The following is a 26,251-nucleotide window of genomic DNA, read 5'->3' as shown; positions in this document are numbered from 1 at the left end:
AATCTCCTGGTTGTCTCCCTGACTTCAGTTCCTCTTCCTTTAATCACCCCACATGCTATAATCTTCCTAAATTCCTACTTTAACCATGTCATACTATTGCCTAAAACTTCCTACAAAAATCAATAAGACAATAAATATTGGTGACTTCTTTTGTTTGGGTGTTTATCATAAGTCTGTCATTCTTCTTTTTGGATAATGTTTGGGTGTTTTTACACTGAGCATGCCTTATTTTTATAATCAGAGGAAAACAATAAAATAAAAGTGTAAATTTTATATCTTTTATAATTCAAGAAGTTCATTCATGCACATTTTTGTTTTCTTTGTCCTCTAATATGAAATTTATAACATTGAAACTCAAAGCACAGTAAAAGTTTTGGAGCCCCCTACTGCCTATGAAATGAAATCTAAAACTTTAGCCTGATATCCAGTACCCTACAGAGTTTGACTCAGAAACTATTCTTTCTCGTGGATTCCTCCTCTCTACAAGGCCTCCACACAGGCGAGTACCTGCTCCCAACACCACAGCTCTGTCACTAAGCTTTGAGCCTCATTTCACCTCCTCCGACCCCCCACCCCCCATGGTCCCCATTCAAGTGCTACAGTGTCTTCTACCTCCATTTAGTCAAAGCATGGCATTTTAAAGGTATGAAGAGGCTGACAAGTTCTCTGATCCAAGCCCCTTATTTTACTGCTGGGGAAATTGAGATCCAGGGCTGAAATGATTTGTCCATAGTCCCTCAACAGACACTGGGTCTTGTAACTCCCAACCTAATGCTCTTTGCATTTATTACACGAAGCCTTCCCTAACTGTGAACTTATTAAAAGCAGGATCTGTGTCTTATTATCTTCAGATGTTTGCTGACTGGTGTTTCTTTCCACTTGACATATGATAGCTCCCATTTTTAGCTTTATTCAGATTCCTACTAATATTTTCATGCTTAACCCTAATACTTACAGAATAGTCATCATATAATACCCTATTTTATTTTTACCATAAGATTAGCAAAGAATTTTAAAATTAACAAGAAATCACAATGAAAATATCATCTAGTAAAAGTGTCAGTAGATGTGTACTGACCAACTTGGAGAAAGGGTAGATGTGCAAAATGACTGAAAATGTTTGTTGATCTTTACATTGTCCTTTCCTTTCCTCTTTAGAATCTAAACATCTGTCACTTTAACTGCAGTTGGAACATAATTCTCTAGAAATTTCAACCCAAAGTGAACATCAGGATCAACTGTGGTAGGTGCAATAAGTGGAGATGCCCAGTTCCCACCGCAGAGCTACTGAATCAGAATTAACAGGGATGAAACCCAAATAAAATACATGCATTCATTCATCCATCCCTTCAACAGGGAATTATTGCATCTACATGCAGGCATTGTACTAGGTGATGGGGATACACTTTCCTGTCTTGGAGCTTTTGATCTAGTGGAAAGGAAGATATTTGTCAAATAACCACACACATAAATATATAAATAGAAATAAAATAATAATGAAATGAATTAATGTGAATTAAACTCATGGGGAATTATGAAATCTGAAGATGAGGCTGGAAAGGTAGACTCAGATGAGGCAGGACCTGGTGTGGGCCCTAGTAAAACATCTGGATCTTTTCCTGAGGGCAATGGAAAGCCATTGGAGAGTTTTTGGGTTTTGTTTTTATTTTGTTTCTTTATTGATTTTTAGAGAAAGAGGAAGGAGAGGGAGAGAGAAAGAGAAACACTGATGTGAGAGCAAAACATCGATTGGCTGCCTCCTGCATGCCCCCTACTGAGGATCAAGCCTGCAACCTGGGTATGTGCCTTGACTGGGAATCAAACCAGCAACCTTTTGGTGCACAGGATGATGCCCAACCAACTGAATCATAATGGCCAGGCCGGGCTTTTGGAGAGCTTTAAGCTGAGGAATACTGTGATCCAATTTTAATGCTTAAATTATTTTTGCTGCTGTGTAGAGAAATTGCAAAGGGAAAGATCCATTAAGAGATATTGCAAATATCTCGGGAAACTATGATGGTGGCTTAGACAAAAAAGTTAGAGTTGGCAAATTTCATGGTATGTGTATCTTGCCACAATTTTTTTAAAAAGGAAAATAATTACACTGATCGATAAGTGCTGCAGAAGAGGTGTGTGCCATGACCCATGGAAGAACAGAGAACGAAGTACTGACCTCTGCCAGCTGACACTCTGAGAAATAAAATTCTACAACCGATTCCCCCCTCCTTCCTCGCTGCACATGGAAGGAAGAACCTGAGGTATTTCCCAAGAAAAGCAGTCTTTTAGGCGGAGGCTAACGAAAGTGTTCTGGAAGCCACATCCACATTCCGGAGAGGATGCCACTGTTCTCTGACCTGTCACAATTTGCTCCATGCTTTCTGTTAGGCTGTCATCGCGAGCCAGGAGGGCTGACCAGATGCTACGTGTCGAGTGCTTCAAGGACAAGCACTGTCCAAACAAAGATGTGCTCTTCTGCAAAGGACAACTGGCTCCAGACAAGCCTGACAGCAGAAGCAACCTGACCCAGGCAGCAGCCGGGCAGCAAGGCCGGAACGATAAGGAGCATTCTGAAAGGCCAAAAAAAGTCTTGACGGCTGGCACCCCAGCCCAACCTTTCCACAGCTAACTCAAGTGGACATGACTGTCATACACAAAGGAACCACCCAAATGACCGCTTCTGAATTACATCATAACGTGACACCCACCGTGTGTAATTCAGGCTCCCAAAGAGGGCTCTCAAGCCTGGGAGCTGTGGAGTTTTCTACCTTCTATTTCTTGCCCCCCATCCCCAGCACTGGCTCCAGGGTGAGATAAGGACTGAGAAACTGTAGTCCATTACAGCTAGCTGAGACCACAAGATTATCTTTAGAGTTCAGTGGTTCCCAAGCTGGCTATGTGCCTGACTTACCAGAGAAGCTGTTATAAAAATTCAGATTATCCCCCAAGAATTGATTGAGTAAGTCTAGAGTGTCAAGGGGCTACATGGAGCTACTCATCTGGAGAGGTAAAGTAGCTTGGAATTTCACCTTACGAGTAGCTAGGGAGTCCAATGAATAAATCAGGACCTGCCCCCAGTTCTGTACCTTTTCCACTACCCATCACTGCCTCTCAGCGGAATAGAGGGAAACTAAGAGGCCTGGCTGTGGGCACATATTCAGTACTCGTCAAAATGGGGTCCAGAAAACAAACAGAGGGCTGGTGTGGCCAGATCCCTCCATGCTGCCAACAACATTAGCCTGTCTTTTAAAGAACCTCTAAAATTGCCTTCTAATAATCTGGAATACACTTTTTAAGATCAGAGATGCAAGAACATTTGCAACTAAATCTGGTACATACCTATAAGGGAATATTATTCAGTCTGAAAAAGGAAGGAAATTCTGACATACGCTACAATATGAATGAACCTTGATGATTTTATGCAAAGTGAAATGAGTCGATCACAAAGAGGCAAATACTGTTTGATTCCACTATATTAGGTACTTAGACTAGTCAAAATCATAGCGACAGAAAGTCAAATGGTAGTTGCCAGAGACTGGGGGCAGGAGAAATGGGCAGTTATTGTTTAATGGGTACAGAGTTTCAGTTTTGCAAGACGAAAACAGTTCTGGAGATGGATGGTGGTGATGGTTGCACAAGAATGCGAATGTATTTAATATCACTGAACTGTACGCTTAAAAATAGTTAAGAGAATAAAGCTTATGTGTATTTTACCATAATTTTAAAATTTGGGGGGACAAACATTTGCAACTATTTGGAAGAACCAAGGATACCAGTCAAGAAATAGATACCCCCCAAAAAAAGATAGATTGATGTGTCTATCTATCCCTCTCCCTTCCTCTCTCTGAAATCAATTTTAAAAAATGTAAAGAAAGAGCTGGGAGAGGTAGAAGAACAAGTACAATCCCCAAAGCAGCGAAGAACTATTCACATTCAATGCAGGTATGCAAATTAAGTATATGCATAAGTAGCACCCCAAAAAAGTCAGCGTTCTCATTAAATTTTACTAATTTTAAGAGGGCTTAAAAATAATATAAAGAGTTGCTCTGCAATTTAATTAAACTAGCATCTTTAAAAAATACATGTCTATGAAGATATAATATATAAAGAACTTACTATGCTCTACCATCAGAGACTACATAATAAAGGAAATTTTTTTAAAAAGAATAAAAGCCTGAAAATTTTACTAGCTGAAATAATTATTCATCATTACAAATCCTAACGGTGAAAAGGAATACTTGAAGGTCAAAAGCAATTTAAGTAATCTAGAAAGGTTATCAGTAAATGAAATGACTCATTCATCCTTACTGTGTAAATGTTACATTGTAGAAATGCCAACCTAAGAATGCCACTCTGATTATCTGCATAATCACTACAAATCAAAGCTCTGACAAGTCCTGTATTTTTTACTAAACTGTCCTTCAGTAGTAATAGTAGGATCATTCCATATTTTGTCCGGAAACAAAATGTGATTTCAAAACACTCATCTGAAAGTATTTTCCTCTCCCTGAGATTAATACTAAGAATTGTCACTGCCTTAGGAAAACAAAAAAAGAGAGGCTATAGTGTTGTACTGCTTAAATAATAAAAATAGTTCCACCATTATTAATGGCTAAAAGAAAAGAAGTTCAATAATAAGCAATATACAGTGCTTTAATGCTGTGCAGAAACCAAGAGAAGATAAAAACCAGAGACAAAGGCTAAGTTGGGTTTTGCTTCGCATAACATTTCTTTGATTATACTGACCCCTGGTGGCTCTTGAAGACTTTTTTTTCTTTTTTAATAAAGGGCTTATTTTTTCTTAGTTGTATGCACTAATATTAAACCTGGCGGAGAAATCCTTTCACAATGTATACAAATCACATTGTACATTTTAAAATCCTACAGTCTTATTTTTCAATTATACCTCAGAAGTTGGAGGGGATGGGGGGATATTATATCACCAATAATGAGTACTTGATCTACATGCTGTCTTCAAAAGAATAAGGATGATTATAGAATGTGGAAAAGAGAAAATTATATTTAGTTCAAGACATATGACTACTCTAAAGCTTTCGTATATTCATTTAATAAATATTGATTTCTATGTTCAAAGCACTAGGTCCCAGGGGTACAGGGATAAAAAAGCCCCCAAAGACTATAATCTGTAATGTACCATCAATTCAAAGTGACCTGAATGAACCAAGACAAGCACAGAGTGCTATGGAAATGTCTAGAGAGGTTCATTCATTTTACGATGACTGGAGGGCAAAATCAAGTTGCGTGAAAAACAGTGTTCCAGGGAACAGCACAGAAAGGCTCTGAGATAAGACAGACTGGTAAGTCTAAGAAACTTAAGGGATATGTGTCTAACGCATGGAGTTCAAGGATAAAGGTAGCACTTAACTGAAGAGGAAGGCTAAAGAGGTGGGCAAAGGCCAAATTTTGCGAATGTTTTTAATTGTTTTAGTATCTAAATTTTCTTTTTTTTCCCCGCCTACCTAAGCCATATGATAGGTCAAGTCCACAAACCAGAAATCCTATAAATCTTCCCACCTACAATCTCATATCTTCTAGAAGTCTTTCTCCACTATTTTATCCTCTTCTCTCCTCTGGTACTTATTCTGTTCACCATTCACTGAACAAATGAATCTCTCAGAGGCCACCACTTACCTGAGACTTCCCTGCCTGGTCATTGTGCTGTGTGCTTTCCGAATGGACCAGTGATGGACACCTGACCCAGGGAAGCCCATCTACCCATGAAGATGCTTGCTTGTAAGGCTTTAAGGACAGTGGGTATTTAGCTGAGGCAATGTGACCGTGAAAGATTTGGACCAGAGAACACCTTAAGGGTTGTCAGAAGTGTTTGAAGAAAATGGAGCAGACCATAAGAGACAGGGAATCCTGGTCCCAAAAACACTGGTGCTCATCCTTACAATAAATCCTCTTTATCTCAAGGTGGTCTCAATGAGACTCCATCCTTGGAGGCACAGGATGGACCTCGCTAACTCAGCACCTTACCATTCTACTGCCTTCTGTTTCTCTGTCACCACGGTGTCATATAACTTTCATCATATTATTCTCACCATAGGAATGGTCTTTGAAAACAGAGATCACATGTTTAGCTTCCTTGTATTCATCACAGCACTATAAGCCCTCAACACATATTGGATGGATGGATGGATGGATGGATGGATGGATGGATGGATGGTGGATGAACAAACAAAAACGAATTCCAAAAGACTTTATAGTGAAATCAAAAAGTGGAAACTGAGAATAAAACCTAACTCCTTAAACTCACAATATGCTTCCTAATCCTCGAACCCCATCATTCTCCATACACTCCAAACCTCTCCCAAATCCCAGACACATGAGGCTCTCTGCCTCTACACAAATCCTCTCTCCTAAGTCTCACAAATGTCTGCTCTTTCCTCCTTCTCTACAAGTTTAGTTGTCTACTCCCCCAGGGTCCATCACCCCTGCTCCAGGTGTCCATAACTCCTTGTACATGCCTCTACACATTCTCATTTCCCATCTGTCTCCCTTTCCTGGTACAACCTCCCCACAAGCCCAGCGTGCTCTTCATCTTTATGCAGATGCTCAAAAAACAGGTGCTAACTAAGGTGACAAGTTCTGTTTTTAGGATGTGGTTCCAGAAAATGTTAACCAAAAAAAAACTGTTTACTTTTCTATGTATTAAGTACTTGGTACTTTTATCTTACCTCAGGTCTAATGCTAATGAATGCTTATTCCTTCTAATACAGTGGTTCTCAATGGAGGAGGGGAGGGCATTCTCCCCCAGGACACATTGGTGGAGTCTGGAGACATTTTTGATTGTCACAACTTGGAGAGAGGGGAGCCCACCACTGGCATCCAGTGGTTAGAGGCCAGAGATACTGTTAAATGTCCTTCAGTGCACAGGACAGCACCAGCAACAAAGAATTTTTATCCCAAATGTCAATAGTGAGAAGCCCTGTTCCAACAGAAGGTCTTATTCACAAATTTATGTTAATAAATTCCAAAGGGAAAAAAATGAGGAAACATTCAATGGATATTCAAACATCACACGGTGATGCACAGGAGAACACCTGAAGCACAGATGGTATTCTAATGCCCCTGCCTGGTTAGATCCCAGAGCTACAGGAGTTAGCAGCAAATAAAGGAAGCAGGTGGAAGAGTTGGGGGGAAAGAAGGACCGGGGAACAGAAGATTGATGTGGCTGTTTAAAGTCATTGTGTTTTATGGAAGCATGGAACAGAGTGCAGAATCTCGGAGGGAAGGCGGGGGAGGGTAGGTGGGTGGGAAATAATCAACGAAAGGCCTTGTATGCATATATGCATAATCCATGGACACAGAGGCTAGGGTGGAAAAGGTCTGGGGCAGGGGGTGGTGGTGGGGGGTGGGCTGGAGGTGGTCAATAGGGGGGGGAAAGGGGCCATATGTAATACCTTCAACAAAAAAGATTTAAAATAATAATAAAGCCCAGCCGGGTGTAACTCAGCAGTTGAGCGTCGACCCAGGAACCAAGAGGTTGCCGGTTGATTCCTGGTCAGGGCATATGCCCAGGTTGCGGGCTCGATCCCCAGTGGGGGGCGTGCAGGAGGCAGCCAATCAATAATTCTCTCTCATCATTGATGTTTCTATCTCTCTTTCCCTCTCCCTTCCTGACATCAATAAAAATATATTTTTTAAAAAAAGAAAATAAATAGCTATATTTTTTAAAAAATAAAATTAAAAATAAAGTCACTGTGTTTTAAAACAAAATAAATAGGAGTCATCATTCTGAGACATAAAATTTGCTAAATAATACCTATGTACTCATTACTTAGGTTTAAAATACTCAATATATGCAATAAATAAGTAAAATAAACATCATTTAATCAGTTTTATACTAAAAGGTGAAATGTTTTAACCTTGAAACATTATAGAAAAAGACAACAATGATTAAAACTCATACATTATAATTAAGTTAACCCATTTAAAAACATAGTAAATTAAAAACAAACCACTTAAATTGTCTGGATGTTCAGATTAATGTTTTTCTGTTCATTAAGTAAATGACTTTGGATATATTGCCCCACCTGACCTATTTAAATCAGTTTAATGCTCCCCCTAATAATATATTTATACTCACATTCACTTGAACTTGAATGGACCATTCACCAAGTATTGGATGGGAAGATAATTGAAAAGTTTTGGAAATGACTCCAAAGTCACTTTTTTCTGACAACCACTGTTGGATCAAATTTGACTTGGGGTCCTACAATGAAAGCCATACATATTAATTATATAAAAGCTGCCTGTGTACATACATACACTATCTACTTATGAACAATCCCATCAGCATTGATGTATTGTTTGTTCCAAAATATGGCACAGATATCATTTTTGAAAAAGATGTCAGCTCTATACCACTAAATAAGACAAATCAAAGTTTCTTCTTTGCTTATATTCTCTGAGGATATCTTGATTCTTCTCACCCTTTTAATTCCAGGCATCATGTTTCTTCTACATGAAACACTACAACATGTACATCAGCAAACCTGTGTTGTTGTTGTTGTTTAAAAAGATTCCACTGTACAGATAACAGGCTCCATGTATTAAACTCCCACTATGTGTCAGACACTCTGCTTGATCATTACCATTCATACACCATTCAGTCACTAAAATTCTCCTTTGGGGTAGGATTATCTAAAAATATAGTTGAGAAAACTGATGCCTAGAGATGTTAGGTAAGTACTCAACTATAAGTGATTAGCATGGTCCAATATTCAGCACTATTACATGGTGGAATTCATGATTCAAGCCCATTGTCTTTTAATTCAATAATAGAATAACCAAGGGGATGTATGAAAAACATTTGCTTTATTCCTATACTCTCCCAGACAACAATCCCCTCTCACACCATTCATCTAGCCAAAGCAGCAGTCATCCCTGATTCCTCTGACATTCCCAGCCCTGTCCTCTCTGTCTCTTTACTGTCTCCCTAACTTGTCTGCTTTTCATCCCCCATACAGCCACCAGGTTCTCATTTTCTAACTACTGCAAATAATCTCTCTCTTCCATTACATCTTCCCCACTACTAACTGTGTTATCCCAAAACACAAATCTGAGACTGAGGCTAAGTGGCAGAAATAGTCGGCACAACTCCTGGCATATAATCAGCAGTGAATAAACAGTGGCTATCATTCTCTTAGACCACTAGGTAACTATAGCTTTTGTTTACCTACAGAATGAGTTCTACGCTGCTTTGCAGCATATACGAGGCTTAGTAAACTGACCCCCTTTCCATTTCTAGACTCATCTTCCTCCAAGCCTACAGATTTGTTTGCATTTTACCCCAAAAGCTCATGCATCTAGGTCTCTACAATTGCTGCGTGGGATGCCCTCCCTTCCTTGTCCAACAAGTGAAATAAGCTCACATCTTGCCTCCAACAGGCAGAAATGACCACCTCCTGGAAAGCCCCTAGGAAACCTGGAGTTTATCTCTCTTGAATACATATTACTCTTTAAAGTATTCAATAGTCATCTGGAAGGGGGGGTGGTGTTTTGTTTGTTCCGGACTAGACTGTGAACTCCTGAGAGCAGGGATCAAACCTTTTCCCTAATTCTTATTCCCTGTCCTTTGATTTGAGGCACTGGGTTGATCGAGATATTAGAAGCCAGAAGAAATCTCTCTCCCCAAGTGAGGGAGAAGGTGAAAGTCAGGAGCAAGCACAATGCTGAGAACTGAGTAGCCAGAAACTAATTGTTAAAACCAAAGACCAAAAGCCCGTCAAGAATAAGCAGGTCACCGTCCTTGGCCAACTCGTGGGGCGGGCATTGTGACCAGCAGCTGGCTCTCCTCTGCCTGCCCCAGCATGATGCATGGGAGGACCACGGAGTTAAAGGCTCAAAAACAAAGGAAGAAACACAAATAGCTAATAAATATGTGCTGTCTAATAATTCTAAAAAATGCAACTGAAAACAATGCGATACCATTTTTCTTCTGTCAGACTGACAAAGATAAACAAGCAATAACGATAACTCCCAGTGCTCTTGAAAGCGTAGGGAAAGGAGTGTACGTTCTCTGCTGATGTGTCACTTTGGTGAGGCTGCACATTTCTCCCAGGTGGTGTCATGGCCCTACGAACCAAGGAAGTCCGAACTGAAGTCTTTGATGACTTTGCACATGGAGGATCTGGAAGGCTGGGAGTGAATGAGATAATCCCTCTGGTTTCTCAAGCCTGTGTTGGACCTACCCCTATCACCAACAGGAAGACATAGAGAATGCAGAAACACCAGTAGTCTTTGCACAGCACATCGGGATTTCAACAGGCCATGCATGGTGGCATCACAGCAGAACCCACCATTTGCAAGGGGTCACTTCCTGCTGGGACCCACACAGCCAGTGCCCCTGTCACCGCTAGAACAGCTGCATGAGGAGAAGCTGGAAACGCCGCCCCTCATGCCCTTTAAGTAACGTCTGGATGGCTCTGGCTCTCCGTCAGCTGCTCCCACAGCACAGTGCCAGCTGCCTGTGCCAGGCTATCTTGAGCAGTGCACTCCCTGGCTGAAATATGTATCCGCAGGGAGTATTTCTGCCACTCCCTGGAGTCCTGGGATATGCACGCACTGACTGTCCAGCATGTGGAATTAGAGAAGTCAAATCACTTAAACAAGGTGCCCTCACCTGGCCAGGAATGAGGTTCTGGTTTAACCACTGCTGCTCCAGGCCAGAATGTCACGGCACAGTGAGGATGTGTCCCCATGCCAACACCTCTTCCCACATAAGGTCATTCACCTGTGCCAGGAGGAACAACTCCTTCAAGAACGGAGGTCAAGGTAGAAACCAGCTGTGCCAGCTTCCATCACAGTGTCCAAGGCACTTACTGCAATAGTATTAGGCCAGATTGGCTGGAAGAGGCCAATATTAGGGCAGAATTGGACATGCTTTTCCCGCTGCTGAAAGGCCTCTAAAACCCCTTTCCTTCCTGAAAAGATCTGTTACTGGATCAGAAAAAAATGAATAAGACCCAGTGATTTAAAAAAACAACAACACTGACTATTCTGTGACATGCAATATAGCTACATCCTATGGTCAGTCATTCTTAGCTGAGCAAGATGGGCCACAAAAAGTCAGCCGGCAGAGAGAACCAAGATGGTGGTGTAAGCAAATGCCTGTACTCGCTGCCTCCCACAACCACATCAAAATTACAACTAAAATACAGAACAACCATCATCCAGAACCACTGGAAAGCTGGCTGAGTAGAAGTGCTACAACTAGAGAAGTAAAGAAGAAAGCACACTGAAACTGGTAGAAGGTGCAGAATGGGCTGGTCCAGCACCCAGGTGTGCCACTTTTTTAATCAGGAGGAAGATCACCAGGTGTGCCAGGAGGAGCAAGGGGTCTCAGCCCCACACCAGATGCCCAGCCCAGGATCCCAGAGCTGGGAAAAAGAAGTCACTACAGGCAGTAAGAGCTACGGGCTGTAAAAACCAGTGCAGATTGGGGCTGAGTGACACACAGGCTGCTGGAGACCCAGCTGCTCCTCTTAAAAGGCCAGCACCACAAACTGAAGTTACAAGCTCCAGCTTCCTCTGAGTTCCAGTGTCGGTCAAGGCTCTGGGGGACCCAGACACATTCGAGGAGAAACCAGACTGTCTGGCATCGGGGCAGGAACTCGGGGGTGGCTTTCTTCCAGACAGAGGTGCTCGCAGAAGTCATGTTCCCATGCTGGGACCACCCTACTGCAGGGCTGACTGGCAGTCATTTCTGTTTGCCCTGGTGATTCCCTGAGACCCCACCCCACCCAATTTACAACCCCAACCAAGCTGTGGGCAATGGCTTTTGCATATGAATGGCCTGTCCTTTCTCAGGCTAAAAATCTGTCAAACAAGCTGCAGCTGGGTCAAGGAGCCCCAAAACTATCAATAAAAGGCCCAAGACCCGGCACCAGCACCAGCCTGCCTTGCTTCACAGCTGGGTCTTGTCTGGGCACTTTCAAACCAAATACAAAGAGGACTAATCTGCAGATCTCTCTGTAGCTCTTGTTGGGTGGCCCTAGGCAATGGCTGACTTTGCACCTCCCTGGAGACTCAAGAGCCAGTGTACCCAGTGGTCAATGTGAGACCATACCAGATTACAATTCTGCACATCCATAAGCAACACTCTCAAGGGGCAGACTCAGTGAGCACCAAAGCCCCACTGAAGCAAGTCCTGCTCCATAAGGGTGTCTCCTGCACAGCAGCTCTCCCACTGTAGTCGCAGCTGGTCCTCTCAGCCAATTGGCCTTGAGGTCAATTCCTCCCAGTAACACCAACAACAATCAAGGCTCAACTACAACAAGACTGTGCACACAGCCCACAAAGGGATGCACCAAGAGTGTCCACCTCAGGTAATTAGGGAGGCTGAGCCACTGGGCCCTATAGGACACCTAGTACACAAAGCCACTCTATCAACACAGGGAAGCAGCCAAAATGTCACAAATGAAAGAAATGGAGGAGAGAAACTACTGGATATAGAGTTCAAAACCATGGTTATAAGGTTACTCAAGAATCTTCTCGAAACCTCCGAGAAATTTAGTGAGACCCTCAAGGATTTGAAAAAGGACCAATTAGAAATTAAGCATACACTGACTGAAATAAAGAATAATATACAAAGATCCAACAGCAGACTAGAGGATCCCAAGAATCAAGTCAAAGATTTGAAATACAAAGAAGAAAAAACACCCAACCAGAAGAGCAAAAAGAAAAAAGAATCCAAAAATATGAAGATAGTTGCAAGGATCCTCTGGGACAACTTCAAGCGTACCAACATCCAAATTATGGGGGTGCCAGAAGAAGAGAGAGAGCAAGATATTAAAAACCTATTTGAAGAAATAATGACAGAAAACTTGCCCTACCCGATGAGAGAAATAGACTTAAAAGTCCAGGAAGCACAGAGAACCCCAAACAAGAGGAACCCAAAAGAGGACCACACCAAGACACATCATAATTAAAATGCCAAGAGCAAAAGACAGAGAGAGAATCTTAAAAGCAGCAAGAGAAAAGCAGTTAGTTACCTGCAAGGGAGTGCCCATACGACTGTCAGCTGATTTCTCAACAGAAACTATGCAGGCAGAAGGGACTAGCAAGAAACATTCAAAGTGATGAATAGCAAGAACCTACAACCAAGATTACTCAGCAAAGCTATCATTTAGAATTGAAGGTCAGAACAGCTTCACAGACAAGAAAAAGCTAAAAAAGTTCATCACCACCAAACCAGTATTATATGAAATGCTGAAGGGTATTCTTTACGAAGAGGAAGAAGAAAAAGGGTATTCTTTAGGAAGAGGAAGAAGAAAAAGTAAAGGTAAAAAAAAAATATGAACAACAAAATGGCAACAAGTACATATCTATCAACAATTGAATCTAAAAATCAAGTGAATAAAAAAATCTGATTAACAGAATATACTGGTGAATAGAATAGAATCAGGGGCATGGAAATGGAACAGACAGGATTCTCAGAGGGAAGGGGAGGTGGGAGGTGTGAGAAGAGATTAGACGAAGATCTTATATGCATGTATGCATTACCTATGGACACAGACAATAGAGTGGTGACGCCCTGGGGCAGGATGGGAATCTGGTGAAGGGGAGCTGTGGGGGGAAAAAAGAGGGAACTCTGTAATAATCTCAACAATAATGATTAATTAAAAAAAAAAAAAAGTCAGCCGGTAGCCATCAGATGCACTTCTCTATTTAGCCTGCAGGTGGTGCTGTGTAAGGGGAATACAACTGTCCAAGTCAGGGGCTCTTGTTAAATTAAGTCCCACTTTTTTCTGGGAAATTTTTCCAAGAAACCAACTCAACTATTCCTCACTGAACGATGTAGAAAGCATCACTGTCTGTTGAAGCCCAGCCCAAATGACTGTTTTCAGATGGAGGAGTACAGGGTGTGGGCATCCGCATCAATGCTATGACCTGGCCTCTGCCAGTTACAAGGAAGGAGGCAGTAGACTTGAGCTCCTGTCTCAGCCTCACTGCCTGGATGCAGAGAGCAGAGGATAGCCACCTCCCCTTCACTGTTCCCAAATACTTTGCGTTCCAGGTGGAATTTTAGTCTAAACTCCACTCCCCCGGGACCAAGAGGGCCACACATGAGCCAAGCCAGTAGGATTCCTCGGGACCAGAGGCAGCAAGAGGAAGGTCTCTCTAACTGCTTCTGGAAAAGCTGAATGTGGCAGGCGATGCTCAAAATTAGAGATAAGAGCAGAAAGAATCTGCAGATCAAAGGTTTCAAAGGCAGGTGCTAGAGCAGAATAGAGAGGCAAAATTATAAAAATGCACCAAGCAGCTGTCCAGAATGAGCAGGGTTAGCTCTGGTTAATGGCTCAAAGGTTAATGGCACTTTATTCAATGCTGACTTTAAGGTAGAAGGAGGCAAATTGGATGTAAGCAGCCAAAGATAAGCAGGCATTTACTTCTACCCATAGTTTCTGGCATAGAGTAAGTTCTCAGTATATGTGGATAAATGATAAAGGATGGTATGAATGGAATCCATAAAGCCCTGCTCAGAGAGTCACGTGAATTTAGAAATGCTATTCACTATGACAACCTACTTTATAGACACTCCAATACACAGCAGGGGCAGAAATACACGGAGCCGCCAGCTCTGAAGTAATCCTAGTTTAATCCAGTAAGTATGCATTGAGCACCATGCCAACCAACATGGTATTTACTACAAACACACCGTGGCTCCAAGTCTTGTGTACACGTCTATTTGTTTGATTTTTGTTTGTTCAATTAATAACAAATAAACTAAATATAGGAAGACACTGAACTAAAAGCCTGACTTTACCTCCCATTCTGTTATTCATCAGAACATTGAGAGCAACCAATGTCCCGGACTGAACGGATTCCTGGGACCAGGGACTTTCAGTTTTAAAATCAAGAGAATCCCGGACAAACTGGGACTGGAAATTGGTTGCCTTATTTCCATGTTACGATTTAATGTCTAGCATTCTCCTCGGCTTAAATGTAGAAACCACATCCAGCTGGGTCTCAACTGTCTTCAACTTGGTTCTCACAGGAAAGCACTCAGTCTGCTAACCACGCTGCCTCCAGATGATCGGAGTGTTCAAGCAGCAAGGCCCAGTGACTCCCTGCCAAAGGAGGCTCCCACAGTAATAACAGCTGACGTTTAGTGAGCATGTACTATGTGCCAGGCACAGTTCTAAAGCCTTTACTTGAATTCTCTCACAAAAAGCTTCTGAGATATTATTATACATTTTACAGATGAGGAAACTGAGGGTCAGAGAGCTTAATTAATTCCCTCAAGGTCCCACAACCAGAGCTATTCTTAGAGCGGATCCTTTTCAGATTTACGTCATATCACATTATGCCTCTCCTCAGAATTCTCCAGTGAATTCTCATTTCACCTAGAATAAAATGCAAAGTGCATATAAATGGACAAGACCCTGTAAGACCCCTCCTCCAACAAGACCCTGTAAGACCCCTCCTCCGACCCACTTACCTGTATCTCCTAAAATGGGTTCCCTCATTCCCTGGGCTCCAGCACACTGTCAGCGTGTGGTTCCCCCAAAGCTCCTAACAAGCTCCCACCTCAGGGCCTACGCGTGTGCTGTTCCCTATGTTTGCATGAGCTCATTCTTTTATTTCCTTTAGGCCTCTGCTCAAATAGTATTTCCCTTACAACCCAATAAGAAATAGCAATCTCTCTCTTTCCCTCTTGCTCTCTCTCTCTCTCTCTCTCTCTCTCTCTCTCACACACACACACACACACACACATAAATATATACATATCTACCTATCTATATGTGTATGTGTGTATGTGTTTTTCTATTGTCTGTCTTCCCACTGAAATATAAGCTCAATGTGATCAGGAACCTAATCTGTTATGTTCACTGCCCTATCCCAGCACCTGGGACAGAAATTCAATAAATGGTTAACAAATGAATAAATCCGTGAAGAAGCCAGGACTGGAACCCCAGCTCCCCTCCTAGAGAGAGTATCCCATGTTGGGAGGGAAGCTTGTCCATGGGGAATTCTAAGATAACGTGTACGAAACTTACAAGAGAGCTTCAGTAAGATGGCTCGAACTCCTCTCTTCATTTCTGTCTGGCACTTACCTTAATTAGAATGTTTACAGGGGCTTTGGAAGGTTTAAAATCTGAGCGGAGTGTAACAACACGAAACTTCACTTCTTGCTTTGGCTTGTACACGGTTTTGTCTGTTTGAGTGAAGACCGTCATTCTCTTGGCGTCAAATGATAAGCGTGTGCTATTAGAGAATAAAAGCTCATCCTGTGCACGTCCAGTTACACGGAGCTCATAAATCCCATATGCACTGTGCAGAGGTAACTAGGGGAAAAAGAGATCAGACATGTCAAGGTCTCATTAGTTTACATCAAAAACGTTTTTAATTATAAGTAGGATAAAAAACGCAAATACATAGTATTATCGAAAGTAACTGCAAGGTTTACCAGAAAAAGTAATTGCCACGTTGGAACATTTCCTCCTAGGCACCTAAGTTAAACAATTTGCTTTCCTTTTTTTAACATCCTGTACTTTGCTCTCCAATTAAATCACAGGGCTCCTGGAATGTGAGACACATCCCACAGCTCACTCTCAGCTGCCAGTCACCTTGTCATTTCCTATTCCAAGTGCAAATTTTCCCTCACTGACAGTCACTGTGGGGCAGAAAATCTAATATCCTTCAACATTCCTTCCCATGCCATCCCCCACCTGAAGGCACATTTGCACAAGATTCGGGTTTTGCTATCCTCTCTCAAGCTCCGTCGTACACATTCTCTTCCTACACCTTGTGCAGTATGTGTCACAGTCCTTTTACTATTTCTAGTAACAGAAGCCTCCCCTTCCAGCATGAACAGACCAGAACAGTTTGCACATGCTGTGTCATTTAACCTCACAGCAGCCCTCCGGGTGGGTGCTCTCACTAATACCATTTTCCACACAAGGAAACTGAGGCCTGGAGGAGTGGAGGAAGTCGTTCCAGGTCAGTAGCTGAGATTCCAACCCAAGAGGAGCTATGCTGCTCTTAAGAGCCTTTCATGTAGTGGTTTTAAAATATGTCCAAAACTCCTCTGATCTCCCCCCTCCCTTGGAAAGATAGAGCCGAGTTCCCCAGATTTAGTGGCTTGCTTCTCAGGAACAGAATGAGTCTGCATCATGAAAATGATGGTTTCTGCCTGGTTCTCTCTTTCTTTGATGCCTCGCTCTGGCAGGAGGCAGACACCAGATGCTGCGGACACTCAACACGCCCACATGCGATGGAACTGAGGCCTCCCCCCAACACCCACCCCCAACCTGCCAGCTGTGCAGAAGAGCCAGCCCTAGTGAAGCCATCAGATGACGGCAGCTCTGGGTGACATACTGACTGCATCTTTGTGAGAGCCCAAATCAGGACCGCCCTACTATGAGGTTCCCAGATTCCTAACCCACAGAAACTGTGAGAAGCAATAAGAGTGTTGTTGCATTACACCGAAGTTTTGGGATAATAGATTACACAACACAGATAATTAGTACACCTGACTTTTCCTTTCCAGATTAAAAAACCTGAAGTTCTAAAACTACATTCTGACTCCTTTTTGCAAATCAGTTTTACCCACAGAAAGCTCAGGGGAATTTTCCAGTAACAGCAGCTGCCATAAAGCTAGGAATATGGGTAAGAATATGAAGGAAATGTATCAAACCACCAATAAAATGGTCAGCAGGAAATTTTAAGGAGAAAATACTTGGAAATGCATTTAAAAAATAAGATAAATAAATGGATGGAGAGATAGGTAGATGGAGAAATATGTGATGAAGCAAATGTGATAAAATGTGAATGGCAGATTCTAACTGGTGGGTATATGAAATTCTTTCAAGTTTTTTTGTACATTTAAATATCTCATAATAAAATATTAGGAAAAAGAATCAGTAATATCGCCTTCAAATGACTTCTAGTATTGATTTTTCTGCTTTCCTTCAATAAATAAGTATTTATTGAGCACCTTCTAGCTCCAGGATGTTCTAAGTGCTCGGGATACATCATGATGAAGCAAAGATGTGTGCCCTGGTGGGGCTGAGAGTCTAGCCTGAAACCTGCATTCTTATATTCTGTTTTCTCAAGTGCCATTTCAGTCCTCAGATTTTTTTAAACAGATTCCTTAATACTATACTCAGGAAAATGTACATGCCAAGGAACCATTATATCATATGCTTATATATGGAAAAGATTTAGAAGTATTAAAAATTAGATACTTGATGAGATTTCTCTTTATAATTTGGACTAGTTTGATCATTTTTAGTGGCACAGAGGCTCCAGAACAAAAAGTAGATTAAAGACTTCTGTCAAATTAATGATGCAGAGGCCTGGAGCTAAAAAGGCCTATTAGCCACAGGAGGTCAAAGAATTAGAGAATTCGAATAAACACGAATGTGTCCAAAAACATTCACTCTGTTCCCTCCTCCACCCTCCTTCAGGGAGCTGACACAGCCTCAGGAGGGGATGGCACTGACTGTCTTTCTGCTCCTTCCAGTTGCCCTAATTTTCTTTCTCAACTCTCCCCTGTTAGAAACCCCGCTGCCCCATATGTAACATTTAGGTTGTTTGGGATCCTCCAAGCCTAGGCGCGGATCCCAGTGCTGGAAAGTCAGAGAAGACAACACGCACTTGGCGCATCAGTAGACCTTCCTAGAGTGTCTCTGTGGATCTGAGCATCGTCACACAGCTTGCGGTGGCCCGTGGGCTCCGGATGGCACAACAGATCCTGAATGTAGGCACAGAACTTGGCCCTTCACTGTTAACAGTAGAGGGACATCCTGAGAAGGAGACTGAAGAAGATATGCTGGGTTCTAAACACTTTTTATGAAAGTTTCTCTCTGCACCACATCTGGAGCGGGTGTAATCTGCTTCCCACTGTGGAGAGAACCCCAGAGGTAATACAGGCTCCTGAATCTCTGCTGATCAAATGCCTTCTGCCTTCTTAGGGCCACAGCTACTAAAAAGGGTTCCCAGAATTGGTAAAAAAGAGGATCTTTCACAAGAGGTTCCTCCATATCTCTTACACAAAAGCCAATTATTTACCCACAGAGATTTGGGACTCCTTCGTGTTGAGTTGAGGGCACAGGGCTGGAGAGAGATGCAGTTCCCACAACTGGGCACTGTCTGGCTGCAGGACAAGAGCCTGGAGTATACAGTATCGAGGGGCTTTGATCAACCAAACAGCAATCAGCATCTGAGCTGGGCATGGTTGATTCTCAGTTATGCGAGGTCTGTTTTGTGTGTATGTAAATATACCCTCTAAGTAAAAGATAGCTCTCTGGCCAAGGTACAAAAGGAAGGCACACTCAAAAAGGTCTTTGATGAACAATAAATGGATTTCTTATTCTAATCTGGGCTGTCTAAAGCCTTCTCACCTTCTCTGAAAGATCAATTGTCTATGGAAATGAGACATGATAGTGTTTCTCCTACTTCAGTTCATTAGTAATAGCAGTTACTAAGAGCAATGGAAATTTCAAATAATTTTCCGGATACAGTGAGAACATTTTTTAAAGATGATAGTCTCTATCAAAAATGTATTAGTAATTTTACCTAACATAAACTTTAAAAACATTTCTAATTTTAAAAATCACTCCCTCATGTGATGTAACTTAACTTTACTGACAAAGAGAATAAGATAATAAAGAAATTTTTTCTAGCATATTTTGTACAAAAAATAATCTTTGTATTAAACATTAACTTTTCATTTACTCCTTATTAAAGGCTAACTGGAGTGTATCAAAAAGTAAAAACAATAAGTAACCAGATGTTAAAAACACATTTGTTTTAATGCATCCAAATATGAATAGGAATATATGAATATGAATATATGAATATTTTACAGCAAAAAATTCATGAAGGCCTTAATTTAAAATAATATATTTACAAACATCAGAATGCAAGTACACTTTGAAAGTTGGGCCTATTTTAATTGAAAACTCATAAAAATGCAGAACCTTCTATTTTTGCCTAATTATCAAATTTTCCCGGACATTTTATGACTAAGTCTTTAAAATAGGTTTACTAAAAAGGGATAAATCCTAAATATAATTTCTAGTAAAGCTTTCAATACATATTGCTATAGCTGCATACAATAGAAATAGCATTATATTAAAGACACATATAGGATGTCAGGCTTAGTATTTCATATAGTTAAGACTTAAAAGAATAATAGTAGCCAAATTCCAGCTAATGAGAGCTCGGATGAGTGCAATTTATACTAACATTATTGGAACAAGTCCAAGTGCCCTTATCCTGTCTAAATGCCTTCTCTTCTCAGCCTTTCTGCTCTTCCGGTCGATGCAATTGCAGACTTCTTTGAGGAAACCGGAAAGTTATTGTGCTTTAAGCTGTGATTCCTGAACTTAAATCCCACCCCTTTCTGCTATAGGACAATTCTATTACACAAAATTTATTTCAGTCTTCTCACTGGAATGCTCTTTCAACAGTGTGACATACACAGGCACTGGTGGCCAGCATCTAATGTTTTAGGTTTCATTAACACAATCTAATGTTTTATTGTCACCAAGACTTTTGCCTGCTATATCCTCCCCCACCCCTCCACTTTATTTAATAATAGAAAATAAGTATATTTCTTCATAAGAAAAACACAAGCATAAATAGCTAAGAAACTTTATAGCTATGGAATATAAGTAACTTTTATAAAACTGTTGGGGAGCACTAAATCCTCAAAGAGTCCTCCAAAATGAATGTGTTTCTGAATGTGCTTGACAAGTAACCTTCAGGAGGTAATGGGGGAACCCAGCTCATCAAGTAATGCTGAGCCTACGTAAGTATGTAATGTGTCAGGGTCAACGTCATTAGTCATCTATTCTCAGAAAAGTATACCAAAGCGTACCTCCTATTGGATGCTGTGCTTTACTGCACATTAGTGTGAAGCTCCAAGACAAAACACAGTAATAATGATGATAGTCTCTATCAAAACTCTGGGAAGTAGGATTCGTTCACAAACAACATTTATTAATCAGATTCTATGACTCTCTCGACAAAATAACAACCCCTTTGCACTTCTGTATCAAAGGTTACAGCACTGTGACATCTGATTTCACCTCCAGGGTACCGGCACCATTATGAAATAAAGACAGTGTCTTATCCCCTTTTCCAGGGCCGGGTCTAGGGTGAGGTGAGTGAGGTACTCGGCTCAGGTATAAAATGTAAGGGGGTACCAAAAAAGTCGGTAGTAAAGATAAATAACATGATTTTAAATAGTTTAACATATCCAAAATAATACAAATAATTCAATTATGAACTAAAATAAAATTTTAAACTAAGACAGGATCAGTATTACTGATGTTTCCTTTTGCCTCAGACTCCAATAGGCTCAGCATGGCTCTGCCCTGTTCCAGGATGAGGAGACTAAGGGATGGAGCGTTAATTACATATTCGAGACTGTAGGGCTCATTAAGGCAGAGTAGGACCAAACCAGCCCAGGTTCCTGTGCTATTAGTCGGCCAATTTCCTTCAGTGAAGTTCTCTATTTTACAAGAAGAAAATCTCTGCTACAAGTTTGAAAGGCCTAATAACCAATCTCCCTGAAGGAATATTATTCTTAAATAGTCTGATAGTCTGAAGGTGCAACTGAACTCAAGCCAACTTCACAAGGAATTTAACGATACAAAAACCAACAAAATATTAATGTATTCAGTTCACTGATGAAATGCACATTTCTGAAACAAAAAATGTTAATGGATACTTACTGCTGGAAGAGTAAGTCTCTCGAAAGAGCCTAAAAGGGAAATGAGGGGGGGAAAAAGAGTCATAATTTGAATCTGATGATATAACACAGAACTGGCAAGACTCCCCTAAAATTCTTGATGTGGAAGGAATCATAAACTTATTTGGTCAAACCAACTCCATGTTGTTAATGCCCAGAACACCTGAGAGATTATTACTTATCTTTGTGCCAAAGAATTAAGGAAAACTGGGCCAGACTTAAAAGGCTATTATTACTGGGTGAACCTCCCCAAAAAATTAGTAAGTTTTACTTCCCTTTTCCATTATCATTTCTGTTGGCATGGTTGCTGCTGCTCCTGGTGCTGTTTTAATATACACATTTGAGCAACACTTCAGAGAATCTACAGAAGGAATCTGAGGTTCAGTTCTTATGTTCTCATCCCCTCGTGATAAAGCAAGAAAAGGAAGGCATTAGTCATGTCAGTGGTGAGCTGGGACTCATAACTGGCTCATTAGTATTAGAGTAATGCAGACTTTTTTCATGTAAAGTTTCTAAACATAGGACTGCTAATTCAACTCATGTCTTTTTTTTTTCATCAGATCCATTTATTTCAAGGGAAAAAGTGTTTTGTGTTAAAAATAAAAAATTATTTACCCAAAGTTCCCATTTAAGTGGCATGAATTTAGAGATGGTGACAGACCCTCAGTCCCTTCATTCACTTAAGAAATATTTATTAAGGGAACCACAATGAACAAGACAAACACAGTCCCTCTCCTCCTGAAGGCCACATGTGTCTAGCCCATGGGAACAGACGGGCAGGCAGCCCATACGGAACAAGGGTTAAGCAAGTGGCCTCTAGAATCTATCCTGAACCAGTCACATACTACCACCGTCCCTGACCAAGTTATCTGAGTCTCCAGGGTCAGTTATTTCATTTATAAAATGAGGGTGCTAACAATCATACCAACCTCATAACATGGTTTTAAGCAATAAGTATGTCCATGTCTGTGAAGTATATAGAACAACACCTGGCACATAGGTAACACTTGATAAATATAAGCCATTATAGTGCAAGGAAGCTGGAAGAGTTACCCACTGGGAATGTCTGCGTGACTCTGTAACAGTGGTCTTCAAATTTCTGTGATGGAGCATTCAATCAATAAACTATTCAGGCCCGGCTGGTGTGATGCAGCAGTTGAGCATCAACCCAGGAACCAAGAGGTCACTGGCTCAATTCCCAGTCAGGGCATGTGCCCAGGTTGCAGGATCAATCCCCAATAGGGGACATGCAAGAGGCAGCCGATCGATGATGTACCTCTCATCGATGTTCCTATCTCTCTATTCCTCTCTCTAAAAACCAATAAAAACATATTGAATAATAATAATAAAATAAGCTATTTAGTACACACTACCAATGTCAACTTAGATTTATAAAGTTTATAGATGCCTTTCTCAAATAAAATATTAAATATTAGAAAACCTTAATTTCTTAGTTTTGCTCAGTAAAATTATAGCAATAAAAGCACATGTTCTACCTACACCCTTATAAATGGGCTTACCCACTCCCTGATGTGTGCACACCCACACTGAAAACCACTGCCTCAGTGAAAATCAAATATGTTTTCAGGAGCAGATAAGCAATTCAGTAAAATCACTTATCCTACCTAGCACAGATCAGTTTATCCAATAACTGCCACCCTAGGAAGCAAAGAGCAGGAGTCTTAAGTAACAGGACATTGGACTAAAAACGTTTTGAAAAGGTGAAGAAGGGGAAACAATTAAACAAGGGCTGCAATAGAGGTAGGGCAGGGAGCACATCAGAGGATCAAGGGAAAGTGCCTAGAGAAACTGATGCCACAGTCTTGGGTTGTAGGATAAAGAGAAATTAGCCAGGTGAGGAAGGAGACGAAGTGTTTCCAGGCAGAGTAGCAGGAAATGCAGGGGTAGAACATGAGCCTAGCAAAGCAAAGATCTGGGTGAGACAGGCAGGGAGAGGGTCCTAAGGATGAGGAACGGATCATGAGAGGCCTTTTAGACATGGTGAACCCTCTCCAGGACTGTCCCAGGTTACACTGTTATCCTAGCACCTGGGGCTAGCATTTCTGCTGGACCTTTTTTTGTTTAGCCAAATATTGACATGAGATGGCTTTAATTTGAACAAGATTTAACTTTGAAATGTAATCATGCTTTGGAAATATTTCAACTTAAGGGAAGAACTTCTACTCATTAGTTCTTATTTGTAATGAAATAGACACCTTTTTTGAAATGACATAGTCTATACTAAACTGAAGCTCAGAAATAGACCACCTTAAATATAGTCAGTTGATCTTTGACAAGCAGCAAAGGTAATACAATGGAGTAAAGATAGTCTCTTCAACAAATGATACTGAAACAACTGGACATCCACATGCAACAAAAATGAATCTAGACACAGCCCTTACAACCTTTACAAAATTTAACTCAAAATGGATCATAGACTTAAAGGTAAAATGCAATACTATAAAATTCCTAGAGGATAACATAAGGAAAAGACCTAGATGGCCTTGGGTATGATGATGCCTTTTTAGATACAACAGGAAAGACCTGATGTATGAAATAATTGATAAGCTAGACTTCATTCCAATTAAAAACTTCTCTACAAAAAACAGTGTCAAGAGAATAAAAAGAAAAGCCTGACTGGGAGAAAATATTTGCAAAAGACACATTTGATAAAGGATTGCTAGCCAAAACATACAAAGTACTCTCAAAACTCAACAAATTAAAAAAATATATTGATTAAAAAATAGATCAGCCCAGCTGGTGTGGCTCAGTGGTTGAGCATCAACCCATGAAGCTAGAAGTGACCCATTCAGTTCCCGGTCAGGGAACATGCCGGGTTGCTGGCTGGATCCCCAGTAGGGGACATGCAGGAGGCAGAGATCCATGTTTCTCTCTCATGGATGTTTCTATCTCTCTATCCTGCTTCCTTCCTCTAAGATCAATAAAGACATACTAAAAATATAAAACTAGACTTAAAAAAAAATAGGTCAAGGACCTGAACAGACACTTCACTACAGAAAATAAACGGATGGCAAATAAGCATAAAAGATGCTCCACATCACAAGGAAATGCAAGTTAAAACAAGACACCACTATATACCTATTGAAAGAGACAAAGTCCAAAATACAACACCAAATGCTGACCAGGATGTGGAGCAAGAGGAACTCTCATTCACTGTTGGTGGGAATGCAAAATGGTACAGCCACTTTGGAAGACAGTTTGGTAGTTTCTTACAAAATAAAATTTACTCATACCATATACTCCAGCAATCATGTTCCTTGGTAATTCACTCAAAGGAGTTGAAAAATGTATGTGCACACAAAAATCTGCATACAGGTGTTTATAGAAGCTTTGATAATTACCAAAACTTATTTTTTAATTGATTTCAGAGAGGAAGGGAAACAGAGAAAGCGAGAGAAACATCAATGTGAGAGATCGGTTGCCTCCCACACACACCCCGACTGGGGATTGAATCCACAACCCAGGCATGTACCCTGACGATGCTCCAACCAACCCAGCCATACCAATCAGGGCAATAATTGACAAAACTTAGAAGCAACCAAGTTGTCCTTCAATAGGTGATTAGATAAATAAACTATGGTACAGCCAGACAATGGCTTATTATGCAACATTAAAAAGAAAAGAGCTATTAAGCCATTACAAGAAAAGAAGGAAACTTAAATGCATATTACTAAGTGAAAGAAGCCAATCGGAAAAGGCTACATACTATATAATTTCAACCCTATAAAACTGTGTAAAAGGCAAAGCTATAAAGAAAATAAAAAGATCAGTGGTGGCCGGGGGGGAGGCAGGGAGAGATGAACAGGCAGAGCACAGAGTACTTTTAGGGCAGTGAAAATACTTTGTATGATATTATAATGATGGGTACATTATTATGCATTTGTCCAAACCCAGAGGATGTATAAGCCAAGAGTGAAACCTAAGGTAAACTATGGATTTTGGGTGATTATGATGTTATGATGAGTCAATATAGGTTCATTTTTGGTTTTAAAAAACATGTACCATTATGGTGAGTGATGTTGATACTGGTGGAAGCTATACATGTGTATGGGCAGGGGTAATATGGAAAATCTGCAAAAAATATATAAAATCATGAATATATGACTATATCTATATAATGATATATAATGGTAAGACAATTCGAGCATTCAAATAAATAATGGATTATAACCTACTGAAAAAAACAAGAGTCTATGAGTTCGTGCTGCTATATAATTAAGTAAAAGACTAAATGAGGGAGAAGTTCTTCTTTACCATAGAATTCCAACTAATAAATGTAGAAGGAATCATGGAATTAGAAAATGTCACAACTATCATGGTAAGAAATAGGTCAGCCAATAATCACCAATCTTGTGTGTACAAGGCTGGGTGAGTGAGACTCGTGAAAATTAATAAACCATTGTTGTTTTAAGCCACTAAGTTTTGGAGTTGGTTCATTCACAGTGATAGGTAACTGGGACACTTTTGACATTGAAAAAGGTTAACTAGCAAACCTCT

General features: G+C 40.8%; 1 protein-coding gene across 3 annotated transcripts in view; it reads right to left on the bottom strand.

Annotated features, from left to right (window-relative positions):
• Positions 1–26,251, bottom strand: part of CD109 (CD109 molecule) — a 116,056-nt gene that overhangs the window by 73,714 nt on the left and 16,091 nt on the right. For all 3 annotated transcript variants that reach the window (XM_014456360.2, XM_023754282.1, XM_006089333.2), the window contains exons 3-5: positions 21,717–21,745; positions 16,086–16,316; positions 8,111–8,236 (exon numbers count right to left, since the gene is read on the bottom strand). In XM_014456360.2, coding sequence (XP_014311846.1) covers positions 8,111–8,236; positions 16,086–16,316; positions 21,717–21,745 — 386 coding nt within the window. The remainder of the gene's footprint in view (positions 1–8,110; positions 8,237–16,085; positions 16,317–21,716; positions 21,746–26,251) is intronic.

The sequence above is a fragment of the Myotis lucifugus genome, unplaced genomic scaffold (genome assembly GCF_000147115.1).
Source record: "Myotis lucifugus unplaced genomic scaffold, Myoluc2.0 scaffold_59, whole genome shotgun sequence".
Lineage (NCBI taxonomy): Eukaryota > Metazoa > Chordata > Mammalia > Chiroptera > Vespertilionidae > Myotis > Myotis lucifugus.
The sequence above is the reverse complement of the archived record's forward strand: the minus strand, read 5'-3'. Positions and strand labels throughout refer to the sequence as shown.